The 20968-nt window shown below is 34.7% G+C and overlaps 1 protein-coding gene across 5 annotated transcripts in view; it reads left to right on the top strand.

Moving 5' to 3' along the window:
- Positions 1-1951: 1951 nt before the first annotated feature.
- The window catches only part of LOC148610453 (uncharacterized), a 30954-nt gene continuing 11937 nt past the window's right edge, over positions 1952-20968 (top strand). For 2 of the 5 annotated variants that reach the window (XM_088543355.1, XM_088543350.1), the window contains exons 1-7: positions 1952-2089; positions 7105-7936; positions 11183-11235; positions 11654-11701; positions 13183-13482; positions 16844-16959; positions 17843-18017. In XM_088543355.1, the coding sequence (XP_088399481.1) occupies positions 7158-7936; positions 11183-11235; positions 11654-11701; positions 13183-13482; positions 16844-16959; positions 17843-18017 (1471 nt within the window). In that variant the 5' untranslated portion in view covers positions 1952-2089; positions 7105-7157. Of the gene's footprint in view, positions 2106-3489; positions 3655-7104; positions 7937-11182; positions 11236-11653; positions 11702-13182; positions 13483-16843; positions 16960-17842; positions 18018-20968 lie in introns of those variants that run through there. The other 3 variants (XM_088543353.1, XM_088543352.1, XM_088543354.1) reach the window with 3 other exon arrangements.

Here is a 20968-nt window from a genome sequence, read left to right as displayed (position 1 = left end):
GTCCTTTTCTTTTCCTATATTTACCCTTTATGTTTTACAAGTCAATGAACAGGTGCAGAAGGATTTATCGTCACTTTCAGGAAAACTTTGTTACATAAACAACTGTCTAAACATGAAATAACAAGCCATTTCTGATTCATTAAGGCCTAAAACAGTAAAGTTAATGTTGCATTGTTAAAAAGAACACAATTTATTTTATATTTACCTATCTGTAGATCACAGAATAAAAAAAGTCATAAATACCTGGCAAAATAAAAAAAAAACAAAACAAAACAAAACAAAAATCATTGGAAAAAGGCCTCAAGAATTCCATAAAAAATGGCTTGCTATTTCTATTTGGCCTTTTTAAGCAAGGAAAAAAAATACTGAATTAAAAAACATCAAATGATTTCAACAGTTAATTTCATTGGTCAAATTTACATGATGAACATGGTCTGCTACCACTGTTACATTTACAGAAAATTATAGAGTGTTTCTGCAGCCCAACAGTCATTTAGTTATTTGCACCATTGGTGCACCTAACAGCAAGATATAGACCTGAGACGTGCTGAAATGGTTAATAAATGAATACATTGGTAGAAAATAACATTATTTCAATTAATATTTTTTGTCATCTGTCAGTAAAGGTAGAATGGTACTATTTCTATTTATTTTAGGTTTCGCATTTGTGTAACAAATACATTGAAGGATTGTATTATAAATAATTATAATATTGTAAAGATTTTTTTCTTGGTAGATTTCCTGTGAATATATAGGGAAGGTAAAAATATAAAGGAATTGTTCATATCTGTATATTAAAAAAAAACAAAAAAACAAAAAAACTTGGTATTTTCTGTGGAAAAGTGTGTGATAACCAACTGGTAACTTTACTCAGGCAACGCTCCACAGTATTGTAGAAATGCCTGATTTTGGTCTTAATTGTGATCTGTTGCTTTGCAACATTTATCACTTTAAAAATTTGTCTAGCATCAATAAATTTATACATCTAGAAATAACCCCAGCCAAGGCCTTCAGAATGCAGTAAAACATTTCAAGAAAATACATATCCACAACAAATACAGTTACCATAAAAACCGTGCAAAAATAAGCTAAAATTTGTGAAAAAGTGAATGAAATCGGGTTTAAAATTGTCAAATTTCCCGCATATTTCATGCCCTGAAATTGTCAAAACCGCTTCCTTAGAAAACCAATTCCTCATATGGGCATCACCGGTTAGAATTTTAGCTATTTCACTTTGTAATCCACTTGTCAAATTTAACATGGTTTGTTTGTTTGTTTGTTTGTTTGTTGGGGTTTAACGTCCGAGCAGCAATATTTCAGCTATATTCAGACAATGAACATGAAATGATAAAAAAAGGATGGGTCACAAGGACAACAGGGTCGACAAATTTTGATTGCCACTAGAAAAAGGGGGAATGGGTAAGGTCGGGCAATTTAGTCTCCTGTGGCGGAGCGCAAAGGTTCCTACTCCTATCAAATACCACAGCAGGGTTCTTTAACGTGCGAGGAACGTGGCATCTTTCCCAACACGGTGCACCACTATGGTTTGCGGTCAGGTTTTCCGTATTATAGCCTGACAACCCCAGCATGTAACATGGCAGGGGTACCCCATTCCACCACCTGGGCTGGGGCACACATCCCAGTTGCTCTGTGGGCAGAGCGCCTAACCCCCGGCTAGGTTTCTGAGCACTATTTAGTCGCCTTTTACGACAAGCTTAGCGCTGCTGCAGGCCTATTCTTTTAACACCCGGACCTGCACGGGGCAATTTAATATGGTAAAAAAAAAATAAGTTACTTTCACTTTCACAATGAAAAGGTACTTTCACTTTCATAATGAAGTCAAATAGTTGTCATTGAAAAAAGCACTTCAACAATGAAAATATATGAAACATTATTTTATCTACAATAGTAACCAACAGTTTCCATTTATTTCATTTTTCATGGTCAAAAGTGCGAAACTAAACTAAGCTCTGAGTCAGAGGCAGATACATGCAGCTACCCTGATGCAGCTCGAAAAGCCGGTTATGACCAGGTTTTGCAGATAGTTTTTTTCTATTTCTCTATGAAAGTTCTAAAAGGGACGATATAGGTAAGATGATAAAGAGGTAATATTTAAGAAAACGCTACTCTTGTCGCCTATTGGGGAAAATGTACCGTTCTACCAGTACTGCGCAGTAACCCTATATTGTAGTATATATACAGTCTCGGGTCGAAAGTATTTCTGCAATATGGCCGACGTCATTCAACGTCATTTACTTTATACCACTAAATAAATCAATAAAAGGGCATTTTAAAGACAAAATAAATGAGATACTAACTTAAATATTTTGTTATTGCACCATTGGCTCTCAACACACGACGAATTCTAGTTGGAATAGAATTATATAATGTCCTTATATAGACTGGTTCAATGTCCATCCACACACGTTTAGACTCCCTGATCAAGTCCTCCTTCGTTTTGATCCTGTGCATCACCTTCTGTAACCGGATTTTAATGTACCTCCAAACATTCTCAATAATGTTGATATCTGGGCTTTGCGCAGGCCACACCATTCCTTCGATATCATTGTCTGCCTTCCATCGAATCGTGTGTCTAGATCGGTGGGGGGTAGCATTGTCATCTTGGAAGATCCACCTCCCTGTCGGAAAAGTTTTAGCCACAACTGGCCAAAGATGTTCATCCAGAATGTCTGTATATTTCTGTGAATTAATTGTCCCATTCACTGGTACAAAAGTTCCAACACCGTCAAATGTTACACATCCCCAAAACATAACACTCACAACGGGACCGGCTGTGTCGTCACCCTTCTCTCCAAGGCAAGAATTAAACCATTTTCATCGTCTCTCCGCCAAATATGAACTTTGCTATGCTTTCCTGTACATATTTGAGTCTCATCAGAGAAAATTATATTCTTCCAGTAATTGTTCACAGTCATATGAAGCTTTGATCGACACCAAGCCCTCCTTTTGAACCTGTTTCCATCACTGATCACAATTTTCTTCTTCACAACTCGTTTTTTGAATCCATAAAACTTAAGCCTCCTCTTAACAGTTGATTCACTTATCTTAACTGGTGTTCTCTCATTCAAAAGGTTAGTAACATCCTTTAAGTTCTTTCTACGCTCCGTTTTCACAATCCGTAGCAACTGCCTGTCCGTCCTGGCGTCACATTTTCTGGGTCGACCACTTCGTGTCCTGTTTTCTTCATTTTAAAAACTTTTAAACTGTAGAGGGATTCAAACCCAACATCTGAGCGATTTTTCGTCCACTATGTCCATCTTCATCTAATTTTACAATGCATTTTTTCGTATCAACACTCATCTCTTTTCCTCTCGGTGCCATTTTTTAGCAGACGACAAGTAAACAAAAGAGAGACAACTCTATGCATCCCTTCGATTTCGGGAAAATACTCTATAAATAGACCTTTTAAAAACCAAATCTATTTTCACTTTGTTACAGGTCATGACAAAAATATCAGCATTTGGTTCACGCACCTGTCAGGCTCGGATAACGTCGGCCCCCATTGTGCGGAAATACTTATGACCCGAGACTGTAGATTTTTATATTTTTAACCAGGATAGGCCTATATCTTACATAGTAGTATTGGACCTGTTTACATGTAAAGTGTACTATTCCTACACAGAAGAACAAAATGTGAGTGAATATTTAAGAACGGGATCGGGTCCATTACTCTATATTAAACAAAGTACCAGTATTTTTGGTGACAGTCTTCTTTGAAATTATTTTTCCAAAGCTAGATAGATGTGAATGGATCTGTTTTAAATTTTATTGCAATGTGTCATTTAACAAAAAAAGAGAGTTAGTAAAATTGATTGGGTCTCTATGAAATTGTAACACATGGTGCCACTCAACAAAAGGAAAGCCAGGATTATTTTTGGCGGGTTGTGACTTCAGTCATTTTAGAATGGAGGTCAGAAACAAAAATTTTTCTGTTGTCCTGACAATAATTTAAGATCTCCTTGAAAGATCACAAGGTGCCATACAGTAAGAAGACGACAAGGACTAATTAGGGCTTTTTATAAAAAATGTACTTGTATTCATTTGATTAGGAAGCAAAAACCAAAAAGGGCCTCATCATTTCTGGGCAAATACATATCTTGTGTCAAACATTTAATCTCATTTCTAGTTCAGAGCTGTATCAGTTAAGCTTGAGTGTTGTGTCTGTACTTGTTAAATTCAAATCTTTAAAATATTATATTGTGTGTTAAGTGTAAGTGTTTGTAAGAATCAGGCGAAATGAGTATAATCAGAAACATCAAAATCTCACTGATCTGACAATGTTGTACCTCTCAAGGATATGTTCTCTACTTGAAATGAACCATTATTTGATCTCTGTATTGATGGTCTCGTTCAGAAGTTTTTCAATAGAATCTTAGAAAATGAGGTTTTTGACAGAGTTAAATGCACCAGCTGAGTAACTAACAAATTTACATAAATAGGAAAGGTTCATTGTAATACCATAGGTTTTGGGAGACTTAAATTTGCTATTATTCTCTTTTAATTACTAGGCATATTTTAATGGGTAGGTCCTGTGTAAGGGGGAGGTGGCACTTGCCTGCCTCATATGATATTGATTTTTTTTTAATTTGAGTACTCAGAAAGGAAATGAATAGTTCAATAGATTTGTATTTCTAATTGGATTAATTTTAGGTGTTCACTGATATGATCATTATATTAAAGTTTTATCCCATGTTGTCTTACATATATAAAACTAAGGGTATTACTTGCATTGCAATCACCTTGTCTGTCCGTCAGTTACACTTTTCGTTAGTTGAAGATAATGCTTAGATACTTGGTACATTACTTTTGCATGATGACTTGTACCATGTCTCCCCTTTTCAGTTTCCTCACTCATTGACTTCCTGTTTACCGATAGCCTCAGTGTCTCCCTTTCCAGGTTGAGTGGGGGTATTCTTTGCACAATCTTAACATGCAACCTCTTGTTTAATTTTTTATACATTAGCGACAAGCAGTTGGGGGGCATATTAATTTACCCTTGTTCATCTGTTCGTTCGTTTAAATTACACATGATCATGGCTTGTCTGGCTATCTCCTCGTACAGTTTTTGAACTACATCTAAAATATTTTACAGGATATTTCTACACATGACGAAGGTATGCAGGGTCAAAGGATTTTGATTTTCATAAAATATTACATAAATTGGTGATAGTTACACTTAGTTATTTTCATCAGAAATTGGCTATATGGCTAGTCCAGCTATCTCCTTGTACAGTTTTTGAACAACATCAAAAATATTTTTTGCTGGATGTTTCTACTTATAATGGTGGTGTGCAAGGTCATTGGATCTTGATTTTTGTGGAATATTACGGAACTGGTTGATAGTTGGACTTTGTAATTTTCGTCAGCAGTATACCCCAAGCAACAAAGTTAGGGATTTGTTATTGGGGGCATTAACATTTTTTATGTGTCCGTGAGTCCGTCCATCAGTTCTCATATTTTCATCAATTCACAAGTATTTTTGTAGTGCTTAGCCTAACAACCAACAGTACATAACCTTTCTGAATCTGTCAACCATGTCTTCATGCAAAATAAATATGCTATAATTTGGCAAATCTGGCAAACGGGGGGCATTATTAGTAACTTACAGATACATTTAATTTACTAAAAAAATCACTACTAACAAATTATACGGGGACTCTTGTGACAAATAGGGCTTTTAGTTTATTATGGATATTTGGTCAAATTAGGCAAATGTTTAAATTGAAATTTTAAAGTTCTTTGAACAGGTTCATTCTGTATAAGAATCTTATTATTTGTCAAACATTTTTTTACAACCTGTAACTTTATTCAGATTGAATGATAATGAATGTTGTGTCCACATTTGCCCAATTTGGTCAGGGTTGACCACTGGTCGTATCAAGCTGTGCCCTGCAAAGCATTTTATTTCTTGATGGTAGCAGCACACATGCCTATTATTTTTTTAGGCCTAATGTCCCTTCAAAATTGACATTTTAAAATAATAATTTGTTGTAAGAGTAATCAATGGAACCAAGGTTATAGCGGTAATCAAAAGAATGTAATCCAGGGACAAAGACCAGACATGGAAAACAGACATACACAACAAAGAACATAAAGTAACTAAAATCATACATACAAGGTAACAAAAGCAAATGAGCAACTCAGACTCCACTAAAAACTGGGAGCATGGACCAGGTGCACTGGTAGGGTAAGCGTCCTCTGCTTTTCTAGAAACACCTGCTGAGTTGCTCATAAAAAGTCAAGTCTGGGGTAGACAAACGCAGAAAGGAAAACTATGTCACATTGAATAAATCAGTTTTCATGGTGCAGATGGATACACCATAACATCACTGCCTACATTTCCCAATAGATTATGATAAAATTTATACGAAAGGTTAAAACAATGTATTATTTGAATTTGGAATTATTTTGGAATTTAGAAAATGACAAAAAAAGTAATTTGTAAAACTAACCCTTACTAATATAGTGTGGGAGTGGGGGGTGGAGGGGTAGTCGTGCCGGTGTGGCTAAGGAGTAAGGTTAGTAGGATAGCAAAAAGCCAGAAAAAATTACTAACCCCCCATATCTCCCCTTAGTCATTATGGCATGACTTACCACCTCAGTAGGGTAAGTTCTATAAGTAATTATTTCACTTATTTTCTTAAATCTAAAATAATTCCAAATTCAAATAATACCATGTTTTAAATGCTATTATGAAAGTCCAAGCTCATTGAACATTGATTCAATTGCATGTACACATACAGGTATGTCCATTTGTTAGAGGATCAGGTGTGGATTTACAAGTGCAAAGTTGCAAACCTTATTTGGAAAATTATTTTGTGCAGGAACTCTTTATTCTTCATAAATTCTATTCCACAAAGTTTTCCTGTCTGGCTTTGCTTGGTCTTTAACAATAATAGTTAATACTTTATATGTCCCCACCCTGACCTTGAACTCTTGGATTCACACCTGGGATGTAGTAGGAATGGGACAAGGGATTATTTTACTGTTCTATTATTTAAATTTTCAATTAGGCCATTTAACATACATTATATTGTACAAACATGTAACTAATGCACAGTATTTTTTTTTTGTTTTGTTTAGAATAAATCAACACACCAACTTAAGTGAATTAAACTCCTGCAAAACTTGAGAAAATGGTGATAAATTGCAGTGATGATCTACATATAGGAAGAAATATGGAAAAGGTGACGGATTTTGATGGAAGTCAATGTACTGATACAACTGTTATGAAGCTAGTTCCAAATGTCTCCACTGAAACTGCTCATTGTTATCTAGACAGTGAATTTATTGATATACTCAGTGGCAGATCTTCATGTATTACCAATGGCGAAATTGGATACAGGGCAGGGGAATCACATAAAGCAACATCAAATCTGGGGAAATATCAATGTACTGGAGAGGCAATAAACTTGGGGTCAAAAGTTTCAATGGACATGGATAAGATTGTGGACCTATGTGAAAAAGATGGAGAAAATTTTACTGAAATAAAATATCATTTTTCACATGTTGACTTTCAGGAAATTGAAGAGATCCTGTTAGGTTCTGAATCTTGCGGCAATAGACATATTGTTCAAGATTTCTCTAGGGATACACCAAGAAGAAGACTACTACTTAACGAATCGAAAAAAAAAAAAATTGAACAATATTATCCAAAAGCCTCCATTGACTTTTGTACAACTAGAGAGCTACCTAAAGCAAAAAAATGTACTAGGTATTTACAGAAGGTGATCCTTACTAGCAATTCTCACACTAATGACAATATAAATTCCAGTGTTGTGGTGGATTTACATGATTCACCAAAAGTGATGCCTACACAGGGAGACAAGATGGCAGAAATAGAAAATGTCAAAGTGAAGGATGTACGTAATGATGGGGAGATGAGGATGGGGAAAAGAAAGAAGGGTAGCTACATGTGAGCATATATATAAAGTCTAAAGAAATCTGCCAACCAGTAAACTTAATGGGTATCAGATCGTCGAGTCATGACGATAAAGCAAACAGAATTATATAAGTCTAAAGGATTGCACAGCAATACCAATATGTGTATTGTGCGATCCTTTAGACTTATATATATATATATATATATATATATATGTATGTCAGTCTTTGAAACTAAGTTCCAAGTCAACGGATACCTTCATGTATCTTCATTTTACATAGACCTGTACTCTTGGTGAAGATATCAAAATCTAACTTAAGACCTGCAAAGTTTTTTTTATAAACAATGTCCATAGGTCTACTACTAGTTTTTTTTTACAGATATTTACAAGCATGTGTATGACTAGTTAAACCTCTATCACTGAACCCTGACATACATTTAGATCAAACACTTGGTAAAATTTACTCAAACATTAAAAAAAAATGAAAATGTATAAATAAGAAAACACTATGGTGAGATAAGTCTTAATGTTTGACTAATCACAAGTCTGGACACACTTTGTTCTTACATATTAAAAAGAGAATACATAATTTAAGTACCTTTTAAAAAAACTAATTTTATGCAAATCCATACAAACCTGAAACATAGTTAGAATACAGCCATAGATCTGTTAATATGAAGGAACAAGTGCTGGGTGCAATTAATTTGTCTGTGGCATTGACTCTGTCTGTTGTAACTGGCCCGTTTTTAATATAAATTTATATATTATTTAATTTTCTTCAAAAATGTATCACGTCTCATTAGAAAATATATGTTTTCTATAATTATCACGATTACTCTGTATTGCTTTGGGGTATTTCTATGGACCCTGATGAACTGCATGTACAGATGAGGTCAGTTCTAACCTCTCAGGGGAACTGTCAGAAGAGTCAGCTCTAGGACAGTTCTAACCTCTCAGGGGAACTGTCAGAAGAGTCAGTTCTAGGACAGTTCTAACCTCTCAGGGGAACTGTCAGAAGAGTCAATTCTAGGACAGTACTAACCTCTCAGGGGAACTGTCAGAAGAGTCAGCTCTAGGACAGTTCTAACCTCTCAGGAGAACTGTCAGAAGAGTCAGTTCTAGGACAGTTCTAAAAGTGTCATAGAACAGTTTTAGAGCCAGCTGTTCTGAAAGTTCTGTCAGTGCTGGCTCTATGAGATCAGTTCTACTATCGGGTACATGTACTTGTAGAACCAGCTCTACTGTTAGAACTGTCAGAAGAGCTGGCTCTAGAACTGTTCTACACTACACTCAGCAACGTTTGTTTCTCTTAGCACTCAAGTCCGACCTGAGTGAAACACGGTGTTCAGGCGTCAACATTTCCGCTAGTCTAATTGCCTGAGGCGACTAAAACTGGCTGGGGACTACTGAAATTTTGGGTAGAAATAGTCCGCGGGACTAGTAAATATTCAGTATGGAATATGACTTTTAATTGCGTCTCATTGTCATGTGAATTGTATTATTGTAGCCATCAGACAGAAATGAACTTCTGGAACGTGTTTCTTTCACCTACGGTTAAAAAATAGAATGTTTACATTATTGATTTTTGTGTGACTGTTTTAGGAATCGTGATTGGTTGGTTTGGTTGTTAGTTATGATCAGTACAATGTTGACAGCAACGTGGTAAAACGTAACTTTTAGGAAAAATTTTTGTGCTTTTAAGGGTAATGTCCTCATAATACATCCAATGTCTTTGAATTTGAGGTCATAAATTAAGTTTCCAAAAGATTTAACCAAAACTGGTCTTTAAATCAATGATTTAAACAAAATATGTATTTCACGTCCGTTGCATTATTTTTGGTCAACTGCTGAAGCCAATAAAATGGTCTCTGCATTTCCCGTAATTTTAGGGGACTACTAAATATGTTCAGGGACTACTAAAAATTATGTATCTACTAGTCCTTGGACTACTGCCAGAAAAAAACAGGTGTCAATCCCTGGGTGTTACACCGACGTTTTGAATGTTTATACCACCCAGATTCCACCTAGCCAACACCGACCGTTTGCATATTGCAATAGTCGTAAAATTCAATGAGGCATAACAGGGAATTCATTATAAGATACGAAGTATATTGTGTTTCTGTTTCTCAGGTAATTCGGAGCACTCCAATTAAGATAAAAAAATCAGTCTTGTCAGTAAAAATTCGGCATCATCTTTATCATTTTTGGTGTGTTGTTTTTTTTTTTACAGCTACGTCCAATGAGTGGGAGATATCATGTAGAAATATTACTTTGTATTTTTATCAAGTAATAATGCCATCTTTTGATATTTTAATTTTTGAAATAGATACTTACAATTTATAAATATAAGTATAAATAAAACACTTTGAAAGTATCAAATTTCTTCAACCATCTCCTCCTCTGAAATTACAGAATAGATTTGCATGAAACTTATAATAACTGCTCCTTAGAGTATCCTGCACAAAATGGCGTTTTGGATTTTTGATCGGCTAAAAATATGGCCGCTGTTACTAATATTAGAACATAGGGATCAGATGGCAGATTTTTGCATATATCTCCAAAACCATTAGGTTTAGCCAAATTCTGACAGGGTAATCTTTTGGGCGTTTTTTCGCTGTTTTTGATGTTATTGCTTTCAAAAATCTTCCTTCTCAAAAACTACTTTACAGAATTCAATGAAAGTTGGTATTTTCGTTTTGTAGGGTAATCTTAACAAAATGACCGTTTGGATTTTTGATCGGTTAAAAAACATGATTGCCGTTACTAAAAATAGAACATAGGGGTCAGACAGCAGATTTTTGCATATATCTCCTAAATCGTTAGGTTTAGCCAATATCTTTCAAATGCTGAAATAGTCATATTATTCTTCTGACAGTTCTATGACAGTTTTGTGAGAGGTTAGAACTGACCTCATCTGTAAGGCTGAAAATTTGGTCCTTCCATTGCTTCGAATGTCCTAAGCATCAAATTTTATAGAAATGATAGATTATTTTTAATATTTGTATCTATAGTATAACATTTTATTTGCTTATTAAATGTGGCTTCTTTTTACTTTTTAGCTCACCTGGCCAAAGCATGCAAAGGCCATGTGAGCTATTGCCATCACTTGGCGTCCGTCGTCGTTCGTTGTCCGTTGTCATCGTTAACAATTTTTGAAAACTGTTCTTCTCTGAAACTAATTGACCAATTGGGACCAAACCTAGTATGAAACATAAACATACTTGTTAATTGATGTTCTTGTACATGTATGTTTCTTCAATTCACTTAATATTTTACAGTGATTCTGAAGAATTAGACAAGACTAAGCAGTTTATAAGACCCTGGGTAGCAGGTAAAAAATAATATGCATGTATATCATCAATACTTATACAGTGTTACATAGTATGTGACTTTGGCCACTAATCAATGACCAAGAGTAGTAGATTTCAATTTGGGCTAACGATTTTTCCACTTGTCTGAAAAAATACACTCTTCTTTCTTTTGCTTGTATCACTGAATAACCTTTGAATCACTGAGAATCTGATTTAATTTGGTCTAATGTAATAATAAGTATCATGAAAACCTGCATAACCATAATCAGGTCATGAATGAAATTTCATTGGATAATGCCATAAATCTGGATTTTGACAGTGGCAAATATCCATTTCCTAGTTCCACAAACCTGTCGCTGGTAAGCTCATTTTCTTTGAATTTTTAACTACTTTTACCTAAATGGATTCATTCAAATGTGAATTGTATTTTTGTTTCAGTCCTGCTTATGTTGTTTTTTGTTGTTGGAGTCAAATCAGAATGTAGATGTAAGTACTGCACTGTATTACATGTATCGAGGGCATTAAAGATTGAGGGAAAAGATTTCATTTTTCTTGAAAATTAACTTCAGAATTTAAGCAGTTTTGTGTTATAATTGTTTAAAGATCAGTATTCATATTTAGCTCACCTTACCATTGGCCATGTGAGCTATTGCCATCACTTGGCATCCGTCGTCTTCGTTATCATTTTTTCAAAACTATTTTTCTTTGAAACTATTAGACCAACCAGAACCAAATTTGCTACGAATATTTAAAGGGGTATCTTGCATAGAACTGATGTTGGAATTTTTGATCCATTGCAAAAATATGGCCACCGTTACTTAATATAAAACATAGGGTTAGGAGACGTTTTTTGGGGTATTTAAGTTTAGCCAAATTATGACATGAACAAAATTGTTCAGCATGATGAGATCTATATGTGGTCAAATTTTCATTTTTTAATCTGTTCAGCGACTTGCAATTACTCTGTTCAATAATATTCTATTATTTCTGGAAAAAGATGTTGGATACTGTTTAAATATTGATTTCAGTTTGTACTTCAGAAATCAGTAGTATTGATTGATATTCAGTTTATACATACAAAGGTATTAGGAAAAGCAGTTCTAAATGATATGGAAAATGCAAACGTATAGTTTTTATTTTACATCGTGTTATCTTTGAAATTTTGTTCATGCTAAAAATTCCACAAGAATCAAAAACCCCTAGTGCTAGCAGCAATTTGATTTGGAGTTTTTGAATGTTGAATGAATGGTTTCAAAAATGAAGTTTTTCACGAAGGACCATATCTAAAAAAAAGCTGTTTTATTGCTTCAAACTTTTCAGAGTTGTTAGATATGATAAATTGAAGGTCTGTATACTTTTCATGTAATTATCTATCTCTATAATGATTATGAACTCTGACCTTGTGGTCTAATTTTCGTCTTATATGATGCAATTAATAGTTTCCAGACTGTAACTTCTTTGTTTTTATTTTAACTAGTCATTTTAAAAGCCTAAATGTCTTATTGGCATTTGTTCGAAGTAATATGACACTACTACATAAAAAAATCTTCGAAAATTTGAGCACTATTTAACCAGGGCAAATCCTAGCATAATATAATACCTATCCTCCCACTCATTAGAGTGTTGGGACTATGTTTTAATGACTTTAATTTGTCCATGCATTGCATTTAACCTGTAACCATTTTCTTACCCTCTATTGGAGGGAATTATTAGATATTTGGTATGTTGCTTTGGCATGATGACTTTTTCTGTGCCTTGATCCCCTTTCCAGATTCCTTGCTTTAATATATAATTCACGTTTACAACTTAATTTAAAAGAAATGATTGAGTGTGGGGTTCATGTACAATATATTCTTTTCATGACATAATCAACAGCTTGCTAGGAATGTGATCAGATGAGCATTTTAGATTTACTATAGAAAAATGTATATTATGATAATGAGTAAACCAATATTGTTTTGTTTTAGTTAACCAGAGCTACATCGGTCTTGACAAGGATGAATACAATTCAACTTTTAAAATTAGGATATGCTATACCGACACGAAGTGCAAGGAAAGGTTAAGATGGGATAAAAACCATCACCAAATTTTCCTAGGCAAAATTCGGAAATGGACAGATACTGGTATGAAGTATGCTATAGAACCATTTGACAACACCAACTGTGTTGAAATGAAAATCTTCATGGTATCAAGCGATGATTTGAACTCAAAGTACAAATTAGCCTTCAAGTTTCAGGACTTATGGGTTTGGCCAGAAGATCAACCAAGTAAGATTTAGTTTTACAGCAATTTGAAAAAGAGTGATACTATAACCTATGCATACTTTAAACACTGTCCAATAGATGTAGATCACATAGGTGTTCATGATAGGATACATTTATAAAACATAGGAAAGATTTCTACTGATAGGGAATAAGTATTGGAAAAGGTATCACCCTTTTTCAATTGGCTGTAATGATTTATTCCATTTCGTCCATGGGTGGACATAGGGCGACTACAGTTTCTCTCCATTCGCTTCGGTTTTGGGCGATGGTGTTACAATTCTTCCACGTTAGTCCTACTGTCTTCAGTTCAGAGTTCAAACCCCTCCTCCAGGTGTTCTTTGGTCTTCCTCTTTTTCTTTGCCCTTGGGGATTCCAATCTAAAGCTTGCTTTGTAGTGTTTTTATTGTTCTTCCTTAAAGTATGACCAATCCATTTCCATTTTCGGGTTCGAATGGTGTTTTCTATTGGTTGTTGTTTTGTTCTTTGCCAGAGTTTCTTGTTTGTTATTTTTTCTGGCCATCTGATATTCAGTATATTTCTTAGGCACTTGTTAACAAAGACTTGTATAGATTTCATGGTGTTTTCTGTTTCTCTCCAGGTCTCGCAACCATATAACAGGACAGACTTAACATTGCTGTTGAAAATTTTGATCTTAGTAGTCGTTCTCAGTGTTCTACTTTTCCATACTGGCTTTAGAATGGAAAAAGCCTGTAATGCTTTCATCTTTCTGGCTTGTACATCTTCGTCAGTGCCTCCAGTTGTACTCATGACACTTCCAAGGTACGTAAATTTATCTACATTCTCTATCTGTTGGTTATTTACCAATATTGGATCCATCTGGTTTTGTTGGATTCTCATGGCTTTGGTTTTGGCAGTGTTGATATACAATCCTGTTCTTTTAGCTGTTTCTTCGAGATGGTTGACCTGGTGTTGGGAATCTTGAAGACGATGCGATAGTGTGCATATGTCGTCTGCAAATTCGAGGTCTTCTAGACGAGATGTTAGTGTCCATTGTATACCATGAGGGTCATTGTAAGCTGTTGTTGCTATCCAGTCGATGACTGTGAGAAAGAGAAGGGGAGAGAGAATGCATCCTTGCCTTACGCCAGTTGTTACAGGGAAAGGATCCGTCAATGTACCAGCATGTATGACCTGACAAGAGAATTCTTCATACAGTAACTTAATCATGGAAATAATCTTAGGAGGAATCCCATAGTGTCCTAGAATGTTCCACAAGACCTGATGATCTATGCTGTCAAATGCTTTCTGGAAGTCAATAAAGTTTAGATATAGGGATGACTGCCATTCGATCGTTTGCTCAATAATTATTCTGAGTGTTGCAATCTGGTCGACACATGATCGTTCTTGTCTAAATCCAGCTTGTTCATCTCTCAGCTTGCTATCAATCTCTTCTTTCATTCTTTGTAAGATTATACTGCATAGGATTTTACTAGGAATGGACAAAAGAGTTATTCCTCTCCAGTTGTTGCAATTGGATTTGTCCCCCTTTTTAGGTAGTTTTACCAAGAGTCCCTTTTGCCAGTCTTTTGGCTGTAATACAGGTCAAAAAATGATAAAATGAAATGCATATGTCTTTTTTCACTAAACAATTGGGAAGGTAGATAGGGATTTTTTTTTATGAAAACCCCCAAAAAATTGCAGTTGTATAATTGCAAGGCACTGCATTATGTCATTATCTGTGCCATCGTCACTTGGTTTATGTTTGTTAATTTTTGTTTGGTTGGTTGATCCTTATTCATTTTTTCAACATGATTCAAATTTCTAAAAAAAGGTTATTATTGATTTAAAGGGATATTGCCCCAACCATTTAGGAATTAGTAAGAGGCCAAAACAGGAAAAACAGCCATTTCATAGATCTGTTTAACTTCTTTAAAAGCATATGGATGTGTGTATATATTTTTATGCCACCAAAGTCTGACTTTTTTTGGTGGACTTGAGCCCTATAAGAGCCCTTTAAGAATGTGGCTCAAAAAGGTTGTGATAAACAATAGTTTTTTAGATTTTCTGATAATAACTTTGTTACCCTTTTATTGCAGCCTATTATCGGCTGTTCTCCCTTGAGACTTTACCAAAAATGTTGAAAACTATTTTTTCCAAAAAGGAGGAAAATTCCCAAATGTCAGGCATAATTTTTTGAAAACCAGGTAAGAAGCCTGTGAAATGTTTCTCAAGATGTGATTTCTTGGCCCAGTACTTTATTCTCTTATGGGGAATTTTTTTATCTACAAGTTGTAACCAAATGAATATTGTGAGTACTTGTTTTGTCAGTTTGGTGTCGGTTTTTAGTTTCGGATAGGCATATAATGCGTTTCTGTCCCCATGCCATATATCCCCCTTGTTGTGAAAATGTCTTACAACTCGAAGTATTACACAAAAACACTAACAAAACAGGATGCCACTCAGGTATCCCCACAGTTGGAACATTGAGTGAGTCTCACTGTGACGAAATACTAGATGATGTCAAAATCGTCATGCAGGAAATTTTTTACTTAGGTTGTGAAAAGATATACTGTTAGCATATCTAGTCCTCCCTTGAAAAAGTCCACAGTCAAAATGTCTAGTCCACCTTATGTTCACCATTTACAGTTGTCCAGTGTAAGTTTTTATTTACAATCTTGTTTGGTTTAAAAGACAGAAAATTAAAGCTGTAGACTCGATTAACTTCTTTGTCTAAGAATCAGGCGAAATGTGTATAAGATGTGGCAAATGAAAAAACGCAGAGATTTTATTGCATGCACCAAGTATTTATAACCTCTGGAAATAATCATGAAAGTATTTGAAAAAAAGCCTTCTTAAGATACTGATATTTAAAATGTGTCAGCTTTTCTTCCTTATACATTTGTATAAGCAGTAAAAAAATATCTACGTCACAGATGCTTCAGGATAAATTTAAATAGCTTTTCAATTATTTTCTAGATGTGTTGAATATATTTTAGGAAAAAAGACCAGATTGAGAATTTGGATTGCCACCCATTACCTGATTCTTACACAGAATGGTACTTACAGTACCTGAACCGTTCCGTGCAAGAAAAATTGCGATTGGTCATCGGTCACTGATCAGTTTCCGGTCAGTCATTGATCCATCAAACCGATCCATTAAACCGGTGATCACACCTTGTGACCACAGAGTGGTCACTGTATTTTGCTGTTTTCATTGTTTTCTTTGACACATATTTACATAATGTAATATATTTAAACGTCAATTTATACTTTTATTTTACATTTATTCATATCAAACATCATTTTACATAACATAACTGGGATCAAATCGGTCACCAGTCATCATAAAGATATTTCTAATCTTGAACTGGCATATATTAATCACCATTTTTCATGATTTTAGTTCCAGTTGGACAACCAAAATTAGTGTGTAATGAAACTAATAGATCCTTTTTGTTGACAAGCAAAATCAAGCATGGAAAATATGATGTGTACAAGTCACTGAAGATACTTATTGAGGTAAGAAAAAAGGTCTACAGTTTTAGACCAGTCTTACAGAATTTTTTATAATTACAGAAGTTACAGAACTTAAATTGCTTTGTTTGATGGGGACATATATTAGGCTTTCTTATTTGAGTTACACCAACACCATAAGTCACAGAAGGAGAGAGAGCATGGTTTTGGTATTTAGTCAACACCTCAATGCTTTCATTTTTCTCACTGCAATTCGGGAGGTATATTACTAGTGATCATGCTGTTATGTGCTTGTTAGTCCCCCCTTTTCAGTTGTAATCCACAACTCATCTGAAAAAGCTGATTGGAAATTGATGAAGCTTTTGAAAGATTTTGTTATTAAATGATGCCATTGAGCACCTCTAACAAACTGGTTTATGATTTGATATTTGAAGTGAATATGATAAGCGTCTATTATACAATGTGAACCATCCATAACAGAGCATGATCTTTTAAATGGCATCCATAGGATTATCAAGTGTCAGTCTCTGTAATAATCAGGCTGTAGGTGAAACATGGTATTACAAATCCTACCATTTTGAAAGTTTAATTTGACCATTTGCACCATCAGAATCAAGGAAAACAGACAAGATTTTCCATATCTTGGTAAATTCAGTTATAATTTCATTGAAAGGCACTGAAAATGACCTTCAAGGGCAGTTAACTCTGTCAAAAAACTTCATTTTTCTAACATTTTATTGAAAAAATTCTGGGCAAATCCAGCCACGCGGAGATCAAATAATAGTCTTTTCAAATAGAGAAAGTATCCTTGATTGAAATTGTATTGTCAGATCGGTGGGGTTTAGACTTGCATATTTCTGATTTTTTCCGTTTTACCATATTCTTACAAATACTTCCACTTAAACATATTTTGTTTTAATACATTCAGAGACAAGGCATGGTGGAACTGGTGAATGACAGTGTTTTTGTTGAAAAGGACTACATTGCTTTTGTCATTGGTGATGACTTTCAACCCTGTAACATCAGCATGATCTACTGGTACAAGGAAAATGAATTCATATTGATAAAAAAGAATCTTGACAGGAAGGATAAAGAAACTTGTGGTAACCTTTTTTTTATAAGAATATTACACCCCCACTGGTTATCCCTACTCAATTGGTAGGTAGTATATTTAAATCCCCTTGTCTCGCCATTTATCCAAGTTTCATCACAATTATCTAGGCTCCCAATGGATGAATTGATTTTAAATTTGGTATGTGGCTTTATTTAGGTTGAGCATATGTTGTAAGCCATTTGGGTGTTGGCTGATATTCCCTTCCTGTTTCATAGAACGTTGCCACTTCGTGCTGTATGGAGTGTTGGAGAAAATTTTCTTTGCAGAAGTCATGACTCCATATGGATTGACTAGTTTTAAATTTGGTGTGTTGTTTTTATATTTTGTAAAAGATTTAAGTGCTGTTCAGTATCAACATCCTGTATGTGTTATTGAATCCTTAGCAACAACTTATTTTAATATATACATATAGTATACTCACCAACAGTCTTAGAGAGATTTGTACTTGTTATGAAATGCATGATATTTTTACAGAAAGGCTTTATTACCTATTTCAGTATGAAATGAAGGATAAAAAAAAACTATAGTCCAGTGTTTGTCGTCATCTTTTTATGTTCTTTGTTTTAATTTTTTTTTGTAGAAAATATTGAATTTTGTCTGTAATGAATAGTTTCACATCATTTATATGGGGCCTTTTACAGCTTGCTTTGAAGACCTAGTGGCATTTTGTTGATGAATTTCTCGTTGACAATCATACCAATTCTCCTATTTTTAGCTCACCTGGCCCTCTGTCCTCTTCTTTAACAATTTTTCTAAATTTATCTCAAATTTTTTTAGATCATATTTGTGGAACGTTTATACGGGTTATCTGCATAGAACTGATGTGGGGATTTTTGATCCTTCAAAAAACATGACTGCAGTTACTTAAAATTAAACATACGGATCAGACTAAAGTTTTATGCATGTATCTTTAAAACTGTTACTGGTTAAGCAAAAATTTAACACTTATAAAAATATCCAGCATGATAAGATCTATCACTGGTCAAATATTTGTCTAAATCTGTTCAGCCATATTTGGAGTTTTCGACATTTTTTTTTTTTTTTCACTTTTTTTAGCTCACCTGGCCGAAGGCCACGTAAGCTATTGCCATCAATTAGTGTCCATGGTCGTCCGTCGTTGTTAACAATTTTTCAAAACTCTTCCTCTCTGAAACTACTTGACCAATTGGAACCAAACTTGGTATGAATATTCTTTTGGGTACCTTGCATAGAACTGATATGGGGATTTTTGATCCATCGAAAAACATGGCCGCTGTTACTAAAAATAGAACATAGGGATTAGACAGTAGTTTTTCATATATATCTCCAAAACCGTAAGGTTAAGCCAAATTCTGACTAGGTAAAAGTGTTCAGCATGATGAGATCTATCTGCGGTCAAATTTTCATTTTAATCTATTAAGCCATGTTGGAGTTATTGCCTTTTTTCAACGCTTTTTGCTCTTTTTAATGTTATTTCTTTCAAAACTCTCCTCTGACACCACTCGACCAATTGGAACTAAACTTACTGTGAATGTTCCTTGGGGTAATGTGCATAGAACTGATGTGGGGATTTTTGATTGGTTGAAAAACATGACCACAGTTACTAAAAATAGAACATAGGGGTCAGACACTAGTTTTTCGCATATAGGTTACAGACCACCAATTCAACCAATGAGCATTTGGAACGTACGCAAAAATAGTCCTTCGCAGAAATTACCCCTGTTCCTCATAGTGCTGTGAAAAAAGTTCTCATCTCATTTAAAAAATTTAAACAGTTTCTGAAAGGAAAAACATTTCTGTACATTTTATAGGTGCATTTTGCTTCTTGTGATGTGAAGCCTAATCTCCATAATGATTTCTAAATATACCCCTATCTTGTGAAAACACTGGGATTTCCCATGCTATTTATAGACCCTTCACTTCCGGTGACCAGTACTGCACTGCAAGTCTGCTAACCCCACATGCCATTCTGAGGATTGTGAGCTGACATATGTAGGATCATGCTGATATATAGTCCTCTGCAGGTTAAAGTTAAGGTAAAGTCCAGAGAAGCCATTGAATATTGTGAAATTAGCATAGAAGCCTATGGGAAGTGGAATTAGTGGTTTTTAGCCTATATCTCCTAAACCATTAGGTTTAGCTAAATTCTATCATGGGGATAAAAGTGTTCAGCATGATGAGATCTATCTGTGGTTACAATTTTGTGAAAATCTGTTGACCCATGTTGGAGTCATTGCCTTTTTTTGGACATTTTTGCAGTTTTTAATGTTATTATTTTAAAAAATCTTCTCCTCAGAAACTACTTTACAGAATTTAATAAAAGTTGGTATTTTTGTTTTAAAGAGTATCTTTAACAAAATGAATGTTTGGATTTTTGATCTGTTATAAAGCATGGCTGCTGTTACTAAAAATAGAACATAGAGGTCAAACAGCAGATTTTTGCATATATCTTCAAAACGGTTAGGTTTAACCCAAATCTGACTTTGGGGTAAAATTATTCAGCATGAAGAGATCTAACTGTGGTCAAATTTTGGTGAAAATTTGTGGACTCATGTTGGAGTTATTGCCCTTTTTGGACGTTTTTTGCTGTTTTTGATGTTATTACTTTAAAGAATCTACCCCTCAGAAACTATTCTGCAAAATTCAGTGAAAGTTGGCATTTTTGTTTTATAGGGTATCCTTAACGAAATGACCGATTTTGATCGCTGAAAAAACATGGCTGCCATTTCTAAAAATAGAACAATGGGGTCAGGCAGCAGATTTTTCATATATCTCCAAATCTTTTAGGTCTAGCCAATAGCTTTCATTTGCTGAAATGATACTTATTATAAGGCTTACAAATGTGTCCAATGAATCAAATGAAGTCAAAATTGTTTAAGGTCTCACTAACCACTTCCGGGTCAAATGGCCAACCCCCCCCACCTTATGTAGCACAAAAAACACACTGGACCTCGACATATG

Source organism: Perna viridis, chromosome 8 (genome assembly GCF_037379345.1).
Source record: "Perna viridis isolate PV_CMFRI_1.1 ecotype Kerala chromosome 8, ASM3737934v1, whole genome shotgun sequence".
NCBI classification, from domain to species: Eukaryota; Metazoa; Mollusca; class Bivalvia; order Mytilida; family Mytilidae; genus Perna; species Perna viridis.
The sequence above is the reverse complement of the archived record's forward strand: the minus strand, read 5'-3'. Positions and strand labels throughout refer to the sequence as shown.